At 34.2% G+C, this 21,822-nt stretch overlaps 1 protein-coding gene across 1 annotated transcript in view; it reads right to left on the bottom strand.

Annotated features, from left to right (window-relative positions):
• LOC145666350 (zwei Ig domain protein zig-8-like) overlaps positions 1-21,822 on the bottom strand; it is a 631,696-nt gene that overhangs the window by 22,369 nt on the left and 587,505 nt on the right. Inside the window, exon 4 of the mRNA XM_081733483.1 lies at positions 19,079-19,129. Coding sequence (XP_081589609.1) covers positions 19,079-19,129 — 51 coding nt within the window. The remainder of the gene's footprint in view (positions 1-19,078; positions 19,130-21,822) is intronic.

Below are 21,822 nucleotides of genomic sequence, written 5' to 3'. Positions count from 1 at the left end.
GTACTAATGGCGTCACTTTATATAACATCATTCATTTGTCAATTGACTGTTGATAAAGATATTTTCTAGACTTCTTCACAAGCATCTATCTTAGGCACTTCTAGTGGAACTTTACAACATATTTAAAGTTCTAGAGATGTCTGTGATTAAACACCTGTATTTTAACGAACTGAAGATCTACTCAATGACAAAAGTATAACTTTTCCCATAGCATTTTAGAAAGTGTTTGAAGGTGGACAATAGCAACTGTTGATTATAAATATACAGGGTGTAACAAAAAGACACAGCAAAATTTCAGGGGTGGATTCCTTATGGGTAGACAAGTAAAAAAGTTCATACGACCATATGTCGGGAAATGAATCGTTACAGAGTTATGTCCATTTTTTTTTTTTTTTTGAGTCACCTGAAGGTGTGAAACAGTCACATTCTGGACGCTCCCTGTTTTCCTACTTATTAGCAGAGAGTCATGAGTGATACATAAGCAGAAAGAGTATGGAACACAGATTCCAACGAGCTCAAGTGTACCTATTGTGCGCTGAGTGGTAAAAGAATCAACAAAAGAAGACTAAAAAGACCATGAACAAAACTTTGGTACATTTAATTTCCTTAATGCTAAAGTGCAACAATTATATATAAAAGATAACGCATAAATAGTAGTGCAACGATTATATACTTATAGAAGATAATAGTTTAATAAGTTAATACGATTTATAGAACATTTCGCGCCCATATATCATATTCTACTTTGGTTAAATATTTGTGGTTCTATTGAATTTGTTGTTTGGTTCAGTTTAGCATACACACAGAACTACAAGTGCATCATAGGAAATTAGAAACATTTACGTGCATCGAATGGCGCGTTAATATGTATAAATTTCGTTTTTGTCACTGATGCGCAGCATTTTCAACCCTAGAGAACGATCGAAAATAAAAAATGGGTCATTTGAGACATATAAATGCATTGTGGTTTAAGATTACTCAATTGATGCAGATCTTTGCATCGGTACGGATGCATTTCTTCTTGATGTGAGCGTCACCTGTCGTGTTTTGTTTGAAGCTAGTCTCCAGCACTTACTGCGCATGCTCGACTGGTTTTCGTGTTATTGTGGAGCGAATTCTGACTTGTTATTGTGTGTGTTCTTTTGTCTAGTGCTGTAGTCTGCTTAGAAAAACGGGGGTAAGTGTATATTAAAATACGATATTATCGATATTATTGTGTTAGGTAGTGCAAGTATGTAGTTATTAAGAAAATTACCGTTAGCAAAACAAAAATAGCAACTAGAATAGAGACAAAGCCATAAGGGATTCTCAGAAGGAACTCGTTTCCTACAAAAATCCACAAAGGAGTGAAGAAATATTTAGGTTAACTACAGTACATACTGTATGTTGAAGTGACTCATGCTAGTGGCTGCTTGATTCTCATTAAATATATCCGATGCATGCGTGAACTCCGAACCGCTGTTATTATTATTATTATTATTATTATTATTATTATTATTATTATTATTATTATTATTATTATTATTATTATTATTATTAATAATATTCTTATTAGGTGAAGGTTGATTATTTAGAAAAACTTCATTTAACTCGCATAAGTTGTTACTCCTGCACCAAGGGCGCCGATCCTGGGGGGGTTTAGTGGTCTGGGACCTCCAAAGTTGAAATGGTCCTCTAACGAGGGGGGCCAAATTGCTAAGTTGAAGCAGGTTCTCCTATTTCTACAGTACATGGTCGTTCATTTTTCCTTTCTACTAATGCACATCTTTCATAGGGCCCTCCAAAGTTACACAGAAAACGGCGCCCTTGTCCTGCACATACCAATAGTTGAGTATCTACTAAAAGTCACACATGGTCACGTAATTGTGATGTTTTGGTTAGAGTATCGGGCCAAAAGCCCCGATTTCGTGATATTGAAGTAAATATTGACAAAACACGGGTATGCCTACTATTGAACAGGAAATAAATTGAAGGTTAAAAACAGTAGCACGGCATTAATCCTTACATATATCGTATATGTTTATACGTTAGGGTTGTATTTTCATTATTCGATTTAAAAAGTACTAATAAAGCTTTTTTTCTAGAGTGGAAGCGTTCTAGAACACGTTACGTATGGTTTTACGCCTTTCTGGGTCGAAACATAGGATGTGATACGTCATAACTTAAAACTAAAGAATTTTTTGTTAGGCCTATTTTTACTATTTTTTGAGTTCCTTACTTTTGCACCTACTGTATAACAAAAATTCCCTTTTTCTCGATTTTCCCGCTCAGATACTCGACGGAGACATGCGAATGGAAAACGTTTCAAAGGCTGTTCTATTCTGAAAAGAATGAGGTACGAACCATAATGCTAATGTAAATAAGGATGTCTCAGGCAATTTTTACCTGAGATCTTGTTTTAAACGGGAATTTATGGTACTGTGGGCATATTATTTTTTGGCGGGCTTACTTTTGCACCTAGAAGATCGATATTTTGCACATACATTCAGTGTACTCCTTAGTATTCTACAGATATATTTCAGATCTCTGCGGTGCCCCAAGTTGTGTTCAAACGGGTAAAAAGGTTTTAAAAAGGAATATTTTAATAAATCTCTTTATCGAGATTTTCCCGCCTCAGATACATGATGAAGACATGTGATTGGTAACGTTAGAAAGTACTTTCCATTCTGAAGAAAATGAGGTACGAACCATGATCCTAGGGTAAATAGGTATGTCTTAGAAAATTTCCCGTTTTTGCGGGAATTTGGGGTATTGTGGGGATATTCTTAGCACATGTGTTATATATATATATATATATATATATATATATATATATATATATATATATATATATATATATATATATATATATATATATATATATATATATATATATATATTTACCTTACTGTTCTAAATAGAAGCTTGAAATTTTGTAGACATATTCACTATGCCCTTAACATTTTTCAGTTGATTTTGAGATCTGTGTGTTAACACAGGGGAGGGGGAGGGGTCCAGAAATGCTAAAAAAGGGATATTTTAACAAAAATCCCATTTTTTGCAATTTTTCCCGTCTCAGATACATGACGGAAACATATGAATGGTACCGTTTGAAAGACTGTTCTATTCTGATGAGAATGAAGTGTAAAACATGACCCTAGGATGTCTCAGAAAATTTTTATATTACATCCGAATCTTTTTGAGTCATCTGGGCCACTGTGGGGATGTTCTTAGCTGATTGGTAATTTGTTTCTCCCATCCTTACTATTCAAGATAGAAGCTTGAAATTTTGTACACACGTTTCGTACACCATTTAGTATTTTTCAGTTTATTTTGAGATCTGTGTGTTAACACAGGGTGTTCCGGAGGGACCCAAAATAGAAAAAAGGGATTTTTTCTACCAAAAGCCTTATTTTCCCCTCAAACTTTCCGTTTCAGGGACATGATAGGGAAATGTGAATGGTGCCGTTTTAACACAGCGTATAATAAGGAAAGGAAATTTCAAATGTAATTTCTGGTATCATTATCAGGTTAACTTTTCAGAGGTTAACAGGATTTTCCACTAGTGTTATGTTCTTCCAATGAATTCAATTTGATTATGAGATTTAAACTGACTGTTACTTCATTTTTAATTAAAATTCGTAGTTTCATGAATGGGAAATGAAAGAAACATAACTCAGCATGTCAGAAGGCTACTGATGATGTGTCAGTAGAGACAAGAGACACACGTACTAGAAAACATGCTACAGGCTAAACCAGTAACGTCTTAGTTACTGTTCCATTTTCAGTTATTATTATTATTATTATTATTATTATTATTATTATTATTATTATTATTATTATTATTTTTAGAACATGCGTCGTGTACTTACGTAACATCCTATATTACTGAGAAAGTAAACCTGATAGCGAAATTCTGATTTCAGATTTGAATTTAACATGGTAAATTACTATAGACCTACAGACTTTTATCCCAGAAATATAACTTTTTTAGAATATTGTAATTATACATCACAAGAACAGTTTTCATATTTTTGTACCTAATTCGAAACGTCCACGTATTTGTCCGTTTGCAAATTATATCTTTAATAATTAAAAACAGGGAAATGTAAGTGAACAATTCTTTCAGATGATTTTAAAATGAAACTTTGGATGTCTTCCCGTTTGGCCTTTTCCCGTTTCGCCTTGTGCCTGTTTTCATTACTTCAGGCTATGATGCTAAGATAGTATATGCTAATTTGATTGTAAGGCGAAACAGGAATTCCCCTTTGCCCTTTCCATTTTGCCTTACACCTGCGAAGGGGATTTTCAAGTTATGATAGGGAAATTTAGTGTCATTTTGGAAAACATTTGTAATGCTAGTACAGTGAAACCTCTCTAAAGCGGACAGCCGTGGGAAATCAAAAATTGTCCGCTATAGAGAGGTGTCCGCCTTAGAGAGGTTTCAATATTTTCTTACGTAAACTAATAAACAAGGTAATATGCGATTAGAAAAAAATATTTTTGCATGAATCACGTATTTATGAATATTACCAAAATGTTATTGTACCTGCATTATCTTGCGCCATCCAATTCGAGGCACAACCTTAATAAGATGTTATAGTTCTCTGCACTTTACACTTATCGATACTTACTACGTTTTCGGTGTATTGCTTTAATTTGTGAGTTAATTACAGTCCAACAATGACTTTTTTAAAGACAATATGCGTACCCGTGGTCAAAAATACCAAACTTGTCTTCTGTTTGGTTAGAGATTCCAGCGGGACAGTAGAATGATGTGTCATCCCAAACAGTGGGCAACTGTCAATCACTTTTGATTCTGAAACAGGTTGGATGGGAGTGGAATGCATGCAAAGGATACAAGGGTGTTGTGAAACAGAGACCCTTCCTCAGAGTTGCTGGACAGACAATTTAGGAGGGAAAATGTTGTCACACCCACATGTTCTTCCTTGGTCGCAGTATGAATTACTAAAAGTGTATTTTACTGTACTTTTCAACTTGTTTTTAGATGAAGTGTCCGTAATAGGAGGTAAATAATACCTATAAAAGACAAGAAAGACTGTCCGTGTTCGTACTAGAGAGTGTCCGCTTTAGAGAGGTTTGCCAATATGTTTTTTCCTATTACGGTGTTTGGGGATTACAAAATATGTCCGTTATGAGAGATGTCCGCTTTATAGAGGTGTCCGTTAGTAGAGGTTTCACTGTAGTATTTACGTTTGAACGAACAGAATAGCGTATAATCAAAGCAAGTATTCAGAATTTTGTGTTATCTGCGTCACTGTTTAAAAAATTGCTCATGTAGCCTTGTATTTGTACCTCACATATGAAGAAGAGAGCGGCGGAAGAACGAACATCAACAATTACTAAGACATATAGGTAAGTATAGGTAAGTATATATAATAGTTGTAATAAGGTATAAGTAATTTTGACACTGAAGCTTCTCTGCATGTTTCTAATATTTACTCGTGCAACTTTTCCAAAAGTTATTTTAGAACTTTAGATGTGGAACTTTTCTTAAATGGCATCCTAGCTAGCACACAAATACATAGTCCATTTTTTTTTATTTATTTATAGTGTAACACAATTAACCGGTCGTAGTTAAGCAATATTCCGTCTGTCTTTACTTTCTAGAGGAAAAGTACGACTTTTTTTTTTTTTTTTTTTTTTTTTTTTTTTTTTTTTTTTGCTGTTGATGTTTAAAATGAATTTATTTTCTTCTCTCCAGGAAGAAGATTGCTAAGGGAAATTACTGTGGTGAAACTGCATCTGTTGTCCCTATTTTTTGGGCCGTTAAACACTCTCTATATAACGTACGAGCATGAACTGGGCACCACTATCGCAAAGATTGAATAAATTGAATGTGGAAGGATCGTGGAGCGAAACGCAGGACGGCAAAAACTTTTATTGGGGGATGAAGGCGATGACACCAGTAGAATTCTTGTAAGTTATATTTTAATAATCAAGAAAATAGTTTATCATTTCTTACGTTCTTTCTTTTTTTTCCTTTTTTTTTTTTTTTTTTTTTTTGAAATCGTGAAAATCTGTTATGACAATAGTAATAGGAGTAAGAATATTAATATTAAAGCATTTTCTTTAGAATGTCTGTGTTGTTTATTCTAGTCTTTCTATCTTCAACAGGTTTTCGGCACTATTGGAACTTTGAAAATTATGTGTCAGTGCGACAGGATTGTAATGGAGGGACACTTAAGACTGTACCTCTCCTTTTCTCCCAAATGTACATCCTGCACGGAAAATATTTCGGCCAGGTATTTGTTCTCCTCTTCTGCATATTGCCCAGTAAAAAGCAAGAGACACATGTAAGATTACTGGAGATAATCATGGAAGAAGCTGAGAAATTTGGACTGCGTTTCAAATTGAAAGAAGTTTCTATTGATCTTAAGAAAGTAGCAATCAATGCTATAAATAAAGTATTTCCTGGTTAAAATCACAGGATGTTCCTTCCACTTCTCTTAGTCTGTTTGGAGGAAGGTTCAGCAGTTAGAACTTTCTCAATTGTACAAAGAGAACACTGAAGTAAAAAGATGGATTCGACATGCAGCAGCACAGCCTCTGGTACCAACTTCCCATTTAGATGTAGTGTTTGTACGTTTGCAAGAAGATGCGCCTGACGTTCTATGAAGGAGGAGTTCCACGATTATCTTATAGACACTTGGCTGGATGATGGTGACACGTTATTTTCTCTGTAAGTATGTTTTCTTTCCTACATAAATAGATGGCGTTTAGTGCAAAAAATTAATGATTGTTTTTTATTATTAAATCATTAATTAAGCTATCCCGAGCACTCTACACTATAGCATTTTTTCCATTAACACCTAATGTAAAGTGTAATATAGATTTTCTTGCGACGTGCATGTATTGAAGATTCTACATTCACTGATTTGTAAATTATCAAAAGAACACATTCTTTTGCTTTGCAAAAGAAATAAATTAATTTCACCCAAAATTTTGCCATCGACTTTCCAACGTAGATTCTCCTGCAATCCTTTGAATTTTTAATGTGCTAATGATGTATTTTTACCTATTTGCAGTGACTTGTGGAATCACTTTGAAAACGATCAAGAACAAATGACTAACAATGCAAGACAGTGGCACGTCAAATTACGAAGAAAGGCATCAAGGGATCACTTAGACATACATTCTTTCATTGAATTAATGAAAGACAGGCAACGTGAAAATGAAAGATTGCGAGTACTTCTTCAAGTGGTTATCAGAAAACACACTTAGAAAGCTAAGGTAGAGACGGTTTGACGACAGGATTCACCGCCTAAAAAATAGACTTAAGAACAGTAAAATTGATGTAATTTCATATACTGATGCTTTCATATTATATCCACATAGAAACTTGATATGCTATTTCGGGTGTGATAATAAAATTTATGTTTTAAGATATTTGAGTTTAATTTGTCTGAAATAGAAGAGACGTTGCAGTTGAGAATAAGATAAATCCCTCCTTGTTACAGAAACAGAGTGAAAATTCCCTTGTATGTTATAAGGTCAAGCAGGAAAAGGCCAAACGGGAATTCCCCTTCCGCCTTAAGATAACATCCTTATCGGTTGTATGGCAAAATGTTTTGAGGGCATAAGGCGAAACGGAAAAAGGCCAAACGGGCATAAATTAGTATACTAAAATATATTATAAAAAAGCGATAGAAAGATTCAGAGAACATAGACATACAAAGTTTGATTTATAATCTGAGTTGGTAGTTTCCTTTTTTTTTTTTTTTTTTTTTACTTTGTAAAGTTTTGTGTTTCCCATCGCTAGATTTGCTATCGCTACAATTTTTCTAACATTGACCCATGTTCTTTTATTTCACCAAAGATAATTTGGGATTTTAGCTTTAGTGAAAATGGCAAAACTGCTCTTGTAGAGCAACCTGTAAAAAAAAGCTATGTACCTAGGTATAATAAATTGAGTTCTTTTCCTTTTTTGACTTGTAAGATATACTATTTGAAGGCCTTATTTTTGTAACTATTTTCTCATAATGGTTGTGACATAGTTTAGATGGATCTCATAAATTGAGTGGCCTAAATTGTATATTGCACATCTGATATACAGGGTTGTCAAGGGTGTGAAAACGATGGAATAAATTTACAACACTACCAAAACTATGAAATCGAGGTTTATTGGTGTTATGCATGACAGAGTGAAAATATTCCACTTTACATGACAGCCTCTGCAACCATTTTGGAAGGTATCATACTGGATTTTAATTAATTCAGTGAAATGGGAACTTTACGATCCGATACTATTGTTGAAATAAGGTGTGATTTCGTAACGATATTATGGTAGTTTCCTCTCTGCTTGTTTGCATCCTGAACAAAATTATGATCATAAATTTACAATGACAAGTTTTTGTATCTAGACCTATGTGATCAACATTTCGTTAACAAAGAATATAGAAAACAATCTTGTAATGTCTTTAAAAATCACACTTTATTTCAAAAATAGTAGTGTATCGTAAAGTCTATATTTCACTTAATTAACTCAAATCCAGTATGACTACTTCCAAAATGGCCGTAGAAGCTCTCATGTAATATGGAATATCTGTACTCTGTCCTGCATTACCCAAAAAGCCTCGATTACATATTTTTAGTTGTGTTCTAAATTTATTTAATCGTTTTCACACCCTTGGAAATCCTGTATATTTAGGGAATATGCAACCAGCGATACCAACCATTGTTTCAATTAATGCATGTAAATGCTTCAGTAGGAGACAAAAAAATGCATAACATTTTGTGATTTCAGCAAAACGTTTATCTGCATAATAAATTTTATACACACAAGTGCATCAATTAACATAGTTTTCATTATGCATTTAGTTGCATCCTTAAAAATTATGCATCTAAACGTTTTGCTGGAGTCACAAAAGTTATGCATTTTTTTGTGTCAACTAACGCGTTTGTGGTTCTGTGTGTATAAGACTAGATAAAATGTGGACCTACAGCTTTCGGTGGAATCAGAAACATTATAATGCATTCATTATAATGCATTATAAAACTTTCCAACTGGACGTTGTATATAATTTATTCCGTATCGTTATTGTTTAAACAAATGTGCAGCCTCAGCAATAGTTGTGTACAGAAAAAATTCGTAATTCATTGATTTTAGTAAATATGTGTTAGAAGTACACACTACATGTGTTTAATAGGGTTGTTCCATGTATTTCCCGCCATTTCTTGTTGAAAATTAATTTTAAAAAATCCAAAATTGAACCAAATCAAAATCGCAACTCTAATGTCGAATAACTCTGAAATCAAAGATCTGCTTAACAAAAATCTTACTTGCGCACTAAGCAACTTACGTTTGATTTACATTAAATGAGTTTTGTACATCTACACACTAAGCAAATCAAAGTTTACCCTCAAGTTACGATTGATTTAGATTGAGCGAGTTCTGTAATATGCGCAGTAATCAAGCCAAAGTTTACCCTCAAGCTATATTTGGTATAGATTAAATGAGTTCTGTACACTTGTATACTAACCAAGTCAAAGTCATCAAGCTACGTTTAGTTTAGATTAAATAAGTTCTATAATCTACGCACTAAGCAAGTCGAAGTTTACCCTCAAGCTACGTTTGGTTTAGGTTGAATGAGTTCTGTGTATCTGTACACTAAGTCAAAGTTTAACCTCAGGATACGTGTGATTTAGATTAAAGAGCTCTCTACATGTGCAAAATAAGTACGTCAAAGTTTACCGTCAAGCTATGTTTGGTTTAGGTTGAATGAGTTCCGTGGATCTGCGCACTAACCAAGTCAAAGTTTCACCTCAAGCCACGTTTGATGAGTTTAGGTTGAATGAGTTCTGTAGATCTTCGCACTAAGGAAATCAAAGTTTACGCTTAAGCTATGTTTGGTTTAAGCTGAATGAGTTCTATGGATGACAATACACTCTGTCCTTGAGATTGATTTTTTAAAGTTAAACTCATGTAAATAATTAGAAGGGTTATAATTATAATAAAGGAAGTTTTCATCATATAATGTATAATAAATTATGAAACTACGTTGATTTAAGAGGAACAGTTTGAATGTATCATAATGATCGTCACATTAGTGCAAACTATGGAATAAATGAACAGAATGTACATTATTCTTAGGAAGAAGTTAGATTTATGGAAAATATTTTAAAGATTCACATTTTTCGTGATTTCAAAACAATTGTTGATGTAATTTCAATTTTATTGGAGTTACATAAACGTTCATAATCGTTTCCAGTCTTAGAGGTTCTATTTTCTCGTCAGCTTGAGGTATTCGGAAATCTGAAGGTTGTATTACCATTCTGCATCAAAATTGAATCATTGTGCTGAAAGTTACCAGATTTTCGTATCATTATTATGGTAAGAAAATTTCAAAATTTCTCAGAAACTTAGTCCCTTTTAACATGCTTATCCATGTCCGATTTCAACTGCAACCAACAGTATAGTTTTTGGAACCCTACATAGAATACACATACACCTTCTTTAATCAAAATTGAATATTTTTACCTTATTCATACGGAAAATAGCTTTGTACGCACGTATATGAAAAAAAAAAAAACTTGAAACACGAGGTAGATTCCCATTCCTGTTTTATCCCTTTATTTGTAATAGATTGTGACCACAAAAATAGGATTATCTCAAAAAAATTGGAAGAAGGAACATACCACATATCATTAAAATCGACAGACACACACAGACAATAGACACACAACGTGGTACGGAACCTTGTTTGTATCTCTTTCATTTTTTTAAAAAATAACTCTATTGTTCACAGTCACAATTTTTCATGAATAAGGTGGTAAAAGGCGAGGAAGATCAATCGCATGTTTGAAGTTTATTCAATATTTACGTACAAATTTATTTTCCGGTAGGAAATACGTAAAAATATTCGATTTTGATAAAACAAAGTATGTATATTACCTAGAGTATCTGACTCATACTTTTGGTTACAGTTGAAATCGGACAAGTTTAAACGTATTAAAAGCAGTAAGATTTTAAGAAATTTTGAAATTTTCCTACCATGATAATATGACACGAAAATATTATTTTTGGTAGCATTCATCATAATGATTTGATTTTGTAGCAGAATGACAAAGACCTCCCTCTCTCTCTCTCTCGCTATATATATATATATATATATATATATATATATATATATATATATATATATATATATATATATATATATATATATATATATATATATTAGGTGAAATACTCATTCTTCGCACGGGTAAGATAAAATGTCTATATACAGAAACTGAACAAAGAAGGAAAAACTATCGGCCATTTTCTACAACTTTTACATATCCCGGTAAACGCCCCCTGAGCCCTCCTGCTTTGGAAGTGAGCGCCTGTAGGTGTATCATCACTCATCTCAGCGACCTCAAAAACTATGGATTTGACACTAACATCGGAGTGAATTTGGAAGTTAATGCGATCGGAGTTTCACCATCTCAGCGACCGCAAAAACTATGAATTTGACAGTAATATCGGTCATTTTCTACTAGTTTTACATGTCCTGATAAACTCCCCTCTTAAACTCCCTCTTAAAAACAAACTCTTTATTTTATTTATACTAGATTCTTCAAATACCCTCCTATTTAAGATTTAAGAGGATATTTTCTAGAAAAATCTCATTTTAAGGAAATCAAGCTCTGATAGTAAAGGATAAGGCAATGTAAATCTCCACTTTAAAATATATTTTGTTTCTACAATGTAGAGCATTAGTAGTTACTAAAAGTGCTTAATGTAAATTGGGTGGGAAGTAGAAACGCTTTCAGAGAGAGATGCGTGCGACCACGTTTTTCCCCTTTTTTGACAAAACTGTTGAACATATATATATATATTGCTATAGATTGTGATATTATCCTGTCTCCATGCAAACATAATATGATGGTATGTAAATTTTTTGACATTACTTAATCGAGTATCAAACGCATGTTTACGTTACAAGCTGGTAATAACACCCGATATCCTTTCACGAAGGTAATTTCGGAAATAATAGTGTGTGGGTTATAGAGAGGGGTCGGTTATTGAAATTGATTATTAATGTCATATTCTGCGTAATTTACAACAACACTATGATGTTCAGTTCAAAGATGTAGCCCTGGCGCCAACTAGCTACACATATATGTGTAGTTCAGTTCATCCTATATAACTAAATAGGAGTGCATATTCTGCTTTTCTCTGCCGATGGTAATCTACAGTAGAGGAGTTCGAAATACTGTTTCTCTCCTCCTCTCCCCAGAACGCTTGAATGTTGTCTGTATATTGGAACTATATCATTCTCGAGTGATACAGGTTCATCTGATTACCTTCCGGTTCTGATACCATTGGAAAACCCCTCACTGATTACCGTTTGAATAAATTGCCGTGCGATTATATTGGGATCGCATGCATATCGTAGTGCGTGTAACTGAAGATGAGGCATATATATATGTATATAGGCAGTCACTTGTTTCAAGCACAATCGTGTGCAATATCGTTTGTTCCTATCACATCCTCCTGTTGTGAAGGGTTTTTCGGAGAAAGGATGAAGCGTTTAATTTGCATTCTGTTTTCGATTCGTGATTACAAACAAAAGCAGGTTTGTTTAGTCATTACATCACCTGAAACTGAAAGCCAATCGGATAACACGCATAGGCTTCTGCATTAAGTGACAAAGTTCCATGTACACTACAATGAAATGTCTATCTCGTAATACCGTGTTTTACGAGCTCAAATTGCAGCATGTAAAATACACCATAACTCTTTGAAATTTGTCAATAACGCTACATCGAATCTTCGGCAAATCGGCTGTCGTGATATCATTGTTAATTTGCAATTCAGTGTTACATGAGAATACAATACGAGGTCATTCAAATAATAACGTTGCTTAAGCTTTCCTAGAAAAGGGTTTTCTTTGATGGCATTTTGTTGTAATATAACGAAGATACCATTAAGTACGTTTTTCTGTAGTCATGACAAGTTCTACTGCCGAATCTTACACACCATTTGCTGATGTTCCATGTACCAAATTACTGTCTCTTATTTGTTAAATTTAATTTGAATCATCAAAGTTCATATCTAATTTATATCATGTGAAGCGTACTGTTAATTAAATAACAATTGATTAAATGTTTGATATGTCAGGGGACCGTCAGTTCTGGGTCGTTTTGTTCCTGTCATGTTAAACATTCATATATGAAAAAATATCCACTGATTCATCCATCATCAGATATCAGGGTTTTGCGAGATGCAATCTTTAAAGAGGGTCTTTAAAGTTTTGTTGCTATTCTTCAGGCTTACGAAACTATTAGTGCTATAAATTGATTTTTTTAAAAACAATAAATATTCTTCAATACCATCAGCTAACGATAAGATGGAACGTCTTAAGGGAAGAAACGATGATGAACGCTTATGTAATTCCAATAAATTAAAATTACATAAACTTTTCATAAACCTGATTTCTCATTAGGAAGGACCGCAGGAGATGATAGACAAAATAGTTGACATTGGAAAACTATATGGAATCGAAATCAAGATCAAGTCGAACATTAAGTTGAAAGTTATGAAAATATCCCGAGAAAACGCACCCTTACGGGTCAGAGTAGAACAAAAAGAACTTGAAGAGTCGAGAATTTCAAGTATTTAGGAAGTATTTGACAAGAAACGTGTACTGCAGACAAGAGATCAGGTCAAAAATAGCCATAGCCAAAGAACCATTCAACGAGAGAGGATCATTCTTAACTAGCTTGCTCATTATTGGACCTAGGAAGTAGTTGGTAAAGTGCCATATCTGGAGCATTGGACTGTCCGGTTCAGAGACTTGGACATTACGGAAGTTAGAGAAGAAATATTTAGAGAGTTTCGAAATGTGGTGTTGGAGGAAGATGGAGAAGGTAAAATGGATAGAGAGAGCAACAAACGAAGATGTTTTAAAACGGATAGGAAAGAAGAGGAGACTTCTAGCCAACTGGATTGGACACATCGTAGGAAGGGCAATTGGATTTGACACATCTTGCGAAGAAACTGTCTTCGTCATACCGCCATAGAAGGAAAGATTGAAGGAAAGAAAGGATTAGGAAGAAGAACACAATTGATCGACGATTTGATAAAACACAAGAAAATACAGGGAATTAAAAGAGGAAACTGAAAATCGAAAACTTGGAACAAACATTTCCAGGCTTAAATCTAAAATTAAAAAAAAAAAACTCATTAGTCCCAGGACCTGCTGAAATTCAGAATACTTAATAATAAACCTGATTTTCTCCTGCGAACAATGAGCATTCTCTAATTTATTTTATAACACTGGTATACAAAAGTTTGCTTATTATTATTTCTTGATGAATTTTTATGTATTTTGACCCCCTGAACACGAATCTGGCACTTATTTTTATGTAGTGTCAATATTTTCAATGATATAAGCATGTTTTATTTTTCTCCTATACTGATTTATGCTAGGGTGACCAAATCGTCAACTAGAAAAAACGGGACACCTTTTATTTCTGGATAGATTGCTCTCCTAAATATATTTTTTAGCATCTCCATTCTTTCTCTCTCTCTCTCTCTCTCTCTCTCTCTTTGTATCTCTCACAAAAAGTGCAAATTTACACTTTTTCTTTTTAAACCTATTGAAAAGGTTGTGGAATTAATTAGATAACAAGTAACTATCAGCAGCTAACAATACATGAAATATTTGAAAACATTACTAAAAATATATGAGCGCTCAAATCTGTCACCCACAGGATTTATAATTACTGTCAGCATCTGATTCCACTCCTTTTATTTGCATTTTCTTACTTTAAAACATTATTTCACTTACAGCTAGTTTTCTTTTTACTTTCACGTTTATAGTTCTGTACCTTTGTTCCCCTTTCGTAATGTGTTACACAGCGGCGCAAATCTGTGTTCAACATTGAAGGGGTAGGGTGGGGTAGGATCGTTCCCACATCTTTTTTTTTTTAAGCGATATTCAACAATGCTGTGGAGAATCAGGAAAGCAGTTGTCTTCAACATTGGGAGGCGGGAAAATTTGAGGCTTATTCTGGGGGACATCAACTTCATCTCACTTTCCTTTGTGGCAATCGGACAAAAGTCGTCACATTTCTAAAAAAAAAAAAAAAAAAAAAAAAAAAAAAAATATTGGGGTGACAGTCCCCTCCAGTTCCAAGATTGGCGGGGACATAGGCCCTGTCCCCTCATCCCCCCGAGTTTTGCGCCAGTGGTGTTACATCTTAATCAAATCACGGAAACACTGTACTGTACTGATGACAGCGCCTCAACCTTCCGCCGCCCGAAGCAGAGAGTAAAAACAGTTTGTTTTTATGAGACTTTCAACCCCTTGCACTATCGTCTGCGAAGTGGGAGTCTTAGAGATGGAGGCCTAGGAGGGAAAACAGTGCAGCCACCACATCCAATATCACAAACGTTGTAATGACGTTGCTCAGTAATTAGACATATTCCAATATAATCACATAGCTTAGAAAATAATAATATAAATTAGGAAATTTCAGCGATTCGAAAGAATTTTCGTACCCAATGTATGTAAATACGGGACATTTTGGCGTCCCGGGAGAATTTTCCGGGACACCGGGAATTGTAGCGAAAAAACGGGACAATCCCGTTTTTACGGGACGGTTGGTCACCCTAATTTATGCGTTCTTTTAATTCGAGTAATTTGCGTCCTTTTACTTCAATACTCGCTAGGTGGTATCGCATTTGTTATTAAAGATAATTGTTCGGAGTACAAAACAGAGAATATAGATTCTAAAGATACATAGCAGAATTGTAAATTGATTAAATAGAGTTACTCAAGTGTGAAGCTGATTTTGGAGAAAACAAAATATAAGGAACATCAATGGGACGTGTGTGGGGATTTCAAAATTATTGGTTTTCTTCTTGGGTTGCAAAGTGGTTATACTAAATATTCCTGCTTTCTACGTCTGTGGGACAGTCGGACAACTAACCAACATTATGATCAAACCACGTGGCCTGAAAGAACGGAGCTTATTCCAGGAACACATAATGTGATAAATGAAGCATTAGTGCCCAGGGAGAAGATTCTCATGCCAACATTACATATTAACCTGGGATTGGCTAAACAATTTGTGAAGGCTCTGGGTCGCAATTCACCTGCCCTACAATGTATCAAACAAATGTTTCCAGCTTTAGCAGAGGCAAAAGTTCTGGCTGGCATTTTCACAGGGCCTCAGATTCATGTCATGCTTAATAGTGGTCCACTTAAACAAAAAATGACGGAGTTGGAAAGAAACGCTTGGGGGGGCCTTTCATAAATTGGTGACGGGATTTCTTGTGCAGAACCGAAGTGAAGCGTTTGAACATCAAGTTAAGACACTCATTGATCAATATCGAGCATTGGGACGTAGAATGTCTTTAAAATTACATATGCTACATTCGTACTTGGATTTCTTTAGGGAGAATTAAGGAGATGTTAGCGAAGAGCAGGGGAACGTTTCCATAAGGGCATTGAGGTAATGGAAAGCAGATACCAAGAAAGGTGGGACTGTGCAATGATGGGTGATTATATTTGGGGGTTAGTCCATGACGAAGTAAACGTTTCCCACAAAAGAAAAAGAATCACTAACTTTCACTTTTGACTACGGAATTCCAGTACTTGATGAACACTTTCCTCCAATCTCAGTACTTTTGTATATAATTTTTATAAGAAATGTAATATTCATATATTTTAGTATTTATGTATTGTTATGTAGATTTTTGTTACCCAGAAAGTTGATGTCCAAAATGTGTTATGTTTGTAATTCCATGTTCCTATAAGACACAATTGTATAATATATTACTGTTTGAGTAAAATCTAATATGCTTATAGCACTACAAATTTTGACATTACGGGAAAGTAACTGTCATACTCGTGTTCAGCGGGTGCAAATCATTAAGAAACCAATGAAAAATCAACAGAAGCACTACTACAATGTTTGTGTTATGCTTGTAGTTCAATGTTCTCGTAATATACAATTGTATAATATGTTACTGTTTTAATAAAATCTGATATGCTTATATTATCACAAATTTTGACATTACGGGAAAATAACTGCCATACTCGTGTTCAGCGGGTGCAAATCATTAAGAAACCGACGAAAGACCAACATAAGCACGACCTTGATTAAAATTTGTATACCAGTGTAATTAGCACTAAATGTGACGATCATTATGATACATTCAAACTCTTCAATCAAAATTGTTTCATAATTTACCACACATTATATGACTAACAATTTGTTCCTAGATATAGTCAAACTTTCTGTATTAAAATTGTAAGCCTTCTAATTTTTATTTTTTACGAATACAATTTTTTTAAAAAAAACAATCAACCTCAAGAACAGAGTGTATTGTCATCTAGAAAAGGCATTCGACGTAAACCAAACGTAACTTGAAGGTAAACATTGACTAGATTAGAGCGCAGATGTACAGAACTCATTCAATGTAAATCAAACGTGGCTTGAGGGTAAACTTTGAGTTGCTTAGTGTGCAGATCTCCAGAACTCGTTCACTCTAAACCAAACTTAGCTTGAGGGCAAAATTTGACTTGGTTAGTTCGCAGATTTACAGAATTCATTTATTCTAAACCAAACGCAGTTTGAGGATAAATTTTGATTTGCTTAGTATGCAGATGTACAGAACTCATTCAATTTAAACCAAACGCGACTTGAGAGTAAACTTTGATATGCCTAGTGTGCAGATCTTCAGAACTCATTGAGTCTAAACCAAGATTATTCATTAATTTTAATTTTCAAAAATTCGAGTTTCTTTGTTCTGGGTTGGAAGTTTCGCAGAAAATATACAACTAAAAATTCTAAAAAATCAGCTGTAATAAGACAAAACTATGTCCAAACTAATGTTCCTATTTTTATTTTTTTTTAATTATTTTATAGAGATCCATAAGTCAGATACTATATCCATTTTTCGTAGATAAAAGTCACTACCGGGTACTGATGCTATTTTTCTCAAAGAGATTTAATTCTTCTGCCCCAAAAATTGCCGTGGTTTAGGTTTCGCCTCGTCTCTATTCAACGACTTTTATTTATCAAGAGAGTCACAAGATAATTGTCGCAATTACAAAGTAAACTTATCCTTTAGGTTGCAAGAAAATAACTAATAGAAACCAAAAATAATTTTCTTTCTTCACCGCCGACTTTATTTAGTGAAAGGTTACCGCTGGTAAACATATACTTTGACGCAGCAACATCAAATTCTGCAGTCAGAAAGTAAAAAAATAAATAAATTAAATAAAATAAAATAAAAATAAAAAATAAATACTTTCTGTAAACGAAAGGAAAGTCATTATTAAATTTCTTTCTGTTATTCTATATTTTTTTAGTTCTACTAAATTTCTCACTCTAATTACTAAATTTCTTTCTATTTTTACTAAATTTCTTTCCCTTATTACTAAATTTCTTTGTTATTACTTTTTCTTTCTCTTATTACTAAATTTCTTTTAGTTTTACTAAGGTTATTTCTGTTATACTAAATTCTTTTCTCTAACTACTAAATTTCTTTCCGTTATCGCTAAATACCTTTGCGTTATTACTAAATTTCTGTCTGCTATTACTAAATTTCTTTTAGTTTTACTAAGTTTATTTCGATTATACTAAATTCTTTTCTCTATGTACTAAATTTCTTACCGTTATCACTAAGTGCCTTTGCGTTATTACTAAATTCTTTTCCATAATTACTAAATTTCTTTCCGTTATCACTAAGTACCTTTGCGTTATTACTAAATTTCTTTCTGATATTACTAAATTTATTTTAGTTTTACTAAATTTCTTTCTGTTATTACAAAATTTATTTCTATGATTACTGAGTTTCTTTCCGTTATTACCATATTTCTTACTGTTATTTTTAAATTTGTTTTCTTTTTCTTTTTCTTTCTTTCTTTTTTTCATTACTATATTTCTGAGTAAATATAGGCCGTTTAAATCCAATAGCCAAATAATAGTTGTCAGATCTCAGAACAAATATTTAAAATGTACTGGACGTATCGTTTTCCTGTAATTCAATTTTCTTACTTCGCGGGAGCTCTAATTTCAATAACACAATACTGAGAATATGTGTATTTTTAAATGCTATAAATTATATACCTACCACTTTCTGAAAGCGAACCAGACTGATAGGGCGAGTCCCTCATGTTAGATTCTGAAAGAAGAAAACACAACATGGATCAGTCATACTAAAGCCTTTATATTTATTACACTATATTTCTTAATAACAAATAAGTACTTTTATACAATACGAAACACAAAAGTGATTTAGAGAAAATATAATAGACTATATACATTTCTTACTGATTTTGCTGTAATCTTACGATTAAGATTTATTTGCTTCTGGTCCACATTATCTCAGGTTAGGTCCTTCTAGGGTAGTAATTTAATTAGCAGGATCCAATCTGTGTACTGCATAAGATCATAATCACTGATTTGACGCTAAAGTACAACACCAAGAACTAGTTTTTATTTAGAATTTGCTTTCATTAGTGGTTCCAATGTGTTATACTAACGATGCCCAAACGACGGTCTGTCAGGCTAGTTAATAATAATAAAAAAGGATATGTTTTGATATTTATTGTGCCTAGATGAGCAACGACCAAAGTGTATTTTGTGATCATAATAGGCTTATATCTGAACTAGGGATGAGCAAAACCGGTATTTACAAAAACCGGAAAACGGTTTCTAAAAATTGAAACCCGAAAAAGCGACATTTCAGTTTTCTCCAAAACCGGTTTGGTTTTTCCACCGATACCTGTTTCGGTTTTCTCCAAAAACCGGTTCGTTTTTTCAACGAAACCGGTTTCGGTTTTCTTCAAACGGTTTGGTTTGGGAAACCCGGGTTCGTTTTCTGGCGGGAGCTCATATGGTTCGATACTGGGTTACGCTGTAGGTGTACGTCTCATATAGCCTTGCTGCTGAAAGGGACACCAAACTTAAAATCAAATCAAATCAAATCCTGAGCATCACCGAATTTGAGCTGTTTCGCCTGTTTGAGTTGTTAAGCGTTGCTTCACCGTTGCTTTGTGCAAAACAATGAAACATGTGCAAGGTAATTTGATCACGAAGCCAAAGGTGTTGCTAACTACCGAACGAAGATTACGCTACTTCAAAAAGCGTATTTACACAACATACGGAAAAACATAATTAATATGATTCTAGTTTATAATGTTAAGCTTTAAAAATATGTTTGCTTAATAGAGATACTTTTTTTTTTTTTTTTTTTTGTGCTTAAATTGTATTTTAATGAACTTACCAGTATAAGTTGACGGTGGAATTAAATACAATCCTGTTTTTTTCTACAAAAGGTAACAATGGATATACGTTGGAATAAGAAGGATGCTGAACGAACATCTCCAGAAACGATATATATGCGTCTGCCTACCTCTCTGATAAAATCAAGGCTTCTAGAACCCCATGCTCCACTGGTCTCGATAGCTATTGGAGCAAATATAAATTTATCGAGGAGATTATTGTATTTCCTTTCCTTTTCTGCCTCTCTACGTCTAGCAACTTCTCCAGCATTCACAACGGTCAATGGCAGGCTTGAATGGGCGAATGTGTCCAAACATGTAAAATCCCATACTAGAGATTTGCCTCTCATCCAAGGTATTAATGTCATGCCATCAGGTCGTTTACTATCGGAACGACAACAGCCTGACGGTTCACGAATCGAAGGAATTCCTGCCGTCGTGAGGGCTCGCAGAATGATGTCATTAACAGATGAATGTCTGGTGTTTGTGCCTATGCTCTTCATGCATGAGAGGCCATGCAGGCCGCGTTGGGTAACTTAACCCTTAAGAGATCTTGGGTTTTGGGCTATTTTTTTAGACTTTCAGTCAAGCAGCTACTGCATCGTCACTGTTTATCCTATGATCATGGTTCATACCTCATTCTCTTCAAAATGGAGCTGGATTTCAAATGATATCACTTGCATGCTCATACCATACACCAGGAGAGGGAAAAATTATGTCAAAAGGAAAATTTTGGAAGGAAAATTTTTTCTCGCACTTTGGGCCGCTCTGGAGCGGCCCTGTGTGAACGTACCCATCTAAGAAAAATCTGATAAATAGTACTTAGTATACTGAATGTGTGTGCCAAATTTCAAGTTTCTATCTTGAATACCAAGGGCGGGAGAAATTTTATCAGGAATTCCCACCATGCCCCAAATTACCGTAAAACACCATGATCTCAGGTAAAAAATTTCCTGAGACATCCCTAATTACCCTAGGGTCATGTTTCGCCCATCATTCTCTTCAGAAGAGAACTGCCTTTCAGGCGTGTCTCCATCATGTATCTAAGGCGGGAAAATCCCGTAAAAGGGATTTTTTGGTAAAATTTCCCTTTTCAACGTTTAGCCCCTCTGTACCCCCCTGTTTTAACGCATAAATCTGAAAAGAAAATCTGGTAAATACTACTTGGTGGACTGAATGTTTGTGCACAATTTCAATCTTCTAGGTGCAAAAATAAGCCCGCAAAAAATAATACCGAAAATGTCCAAAATTCCCCTATACAGAAGTATATTTTGATAAAAATTCCCTGACGCTTCCCTAATTACCCTAGGGCCATGTGTCACACATCATTCTCTTCAGAATAGAACTGCCTTTCAGGCGGTACCATTCACTCGTCTGCATCATGTATCTAAGGCGGGAAAATGAGGAAAAACGGGATTTTGGGGTGAAAATATCCCTTTTTTCAACTTTTTGACCCTCTGGATCCCCCCCCCCCTGTTTTAACGCAGAAATCTGAAAGAAAAAATCTGGTAAATACTACTCGGTGGACTGCATGTTTGTGCAAAATTTCAATCTTCTACGTGCAAAAATAAGCCCGCAAAAAATACTTTAC

This window comes from Thermobia domestica, chromosome 12 (assembly GCF_964235325.1).
Source record: "Thermobia domestica chromosome 12, izTheDome1.hap1.1, whole genome shotgun sequence".
NCBI classification, from domain to species: Eukaryota; Metazoa; Arthropoda; class Insecta; order Zygentoma; family Lepismatidae; genus Thermobia; species Thermobia domestica.
This window is presented reverse-complemented; position numbering and strand designations above follow the sequence as displayed.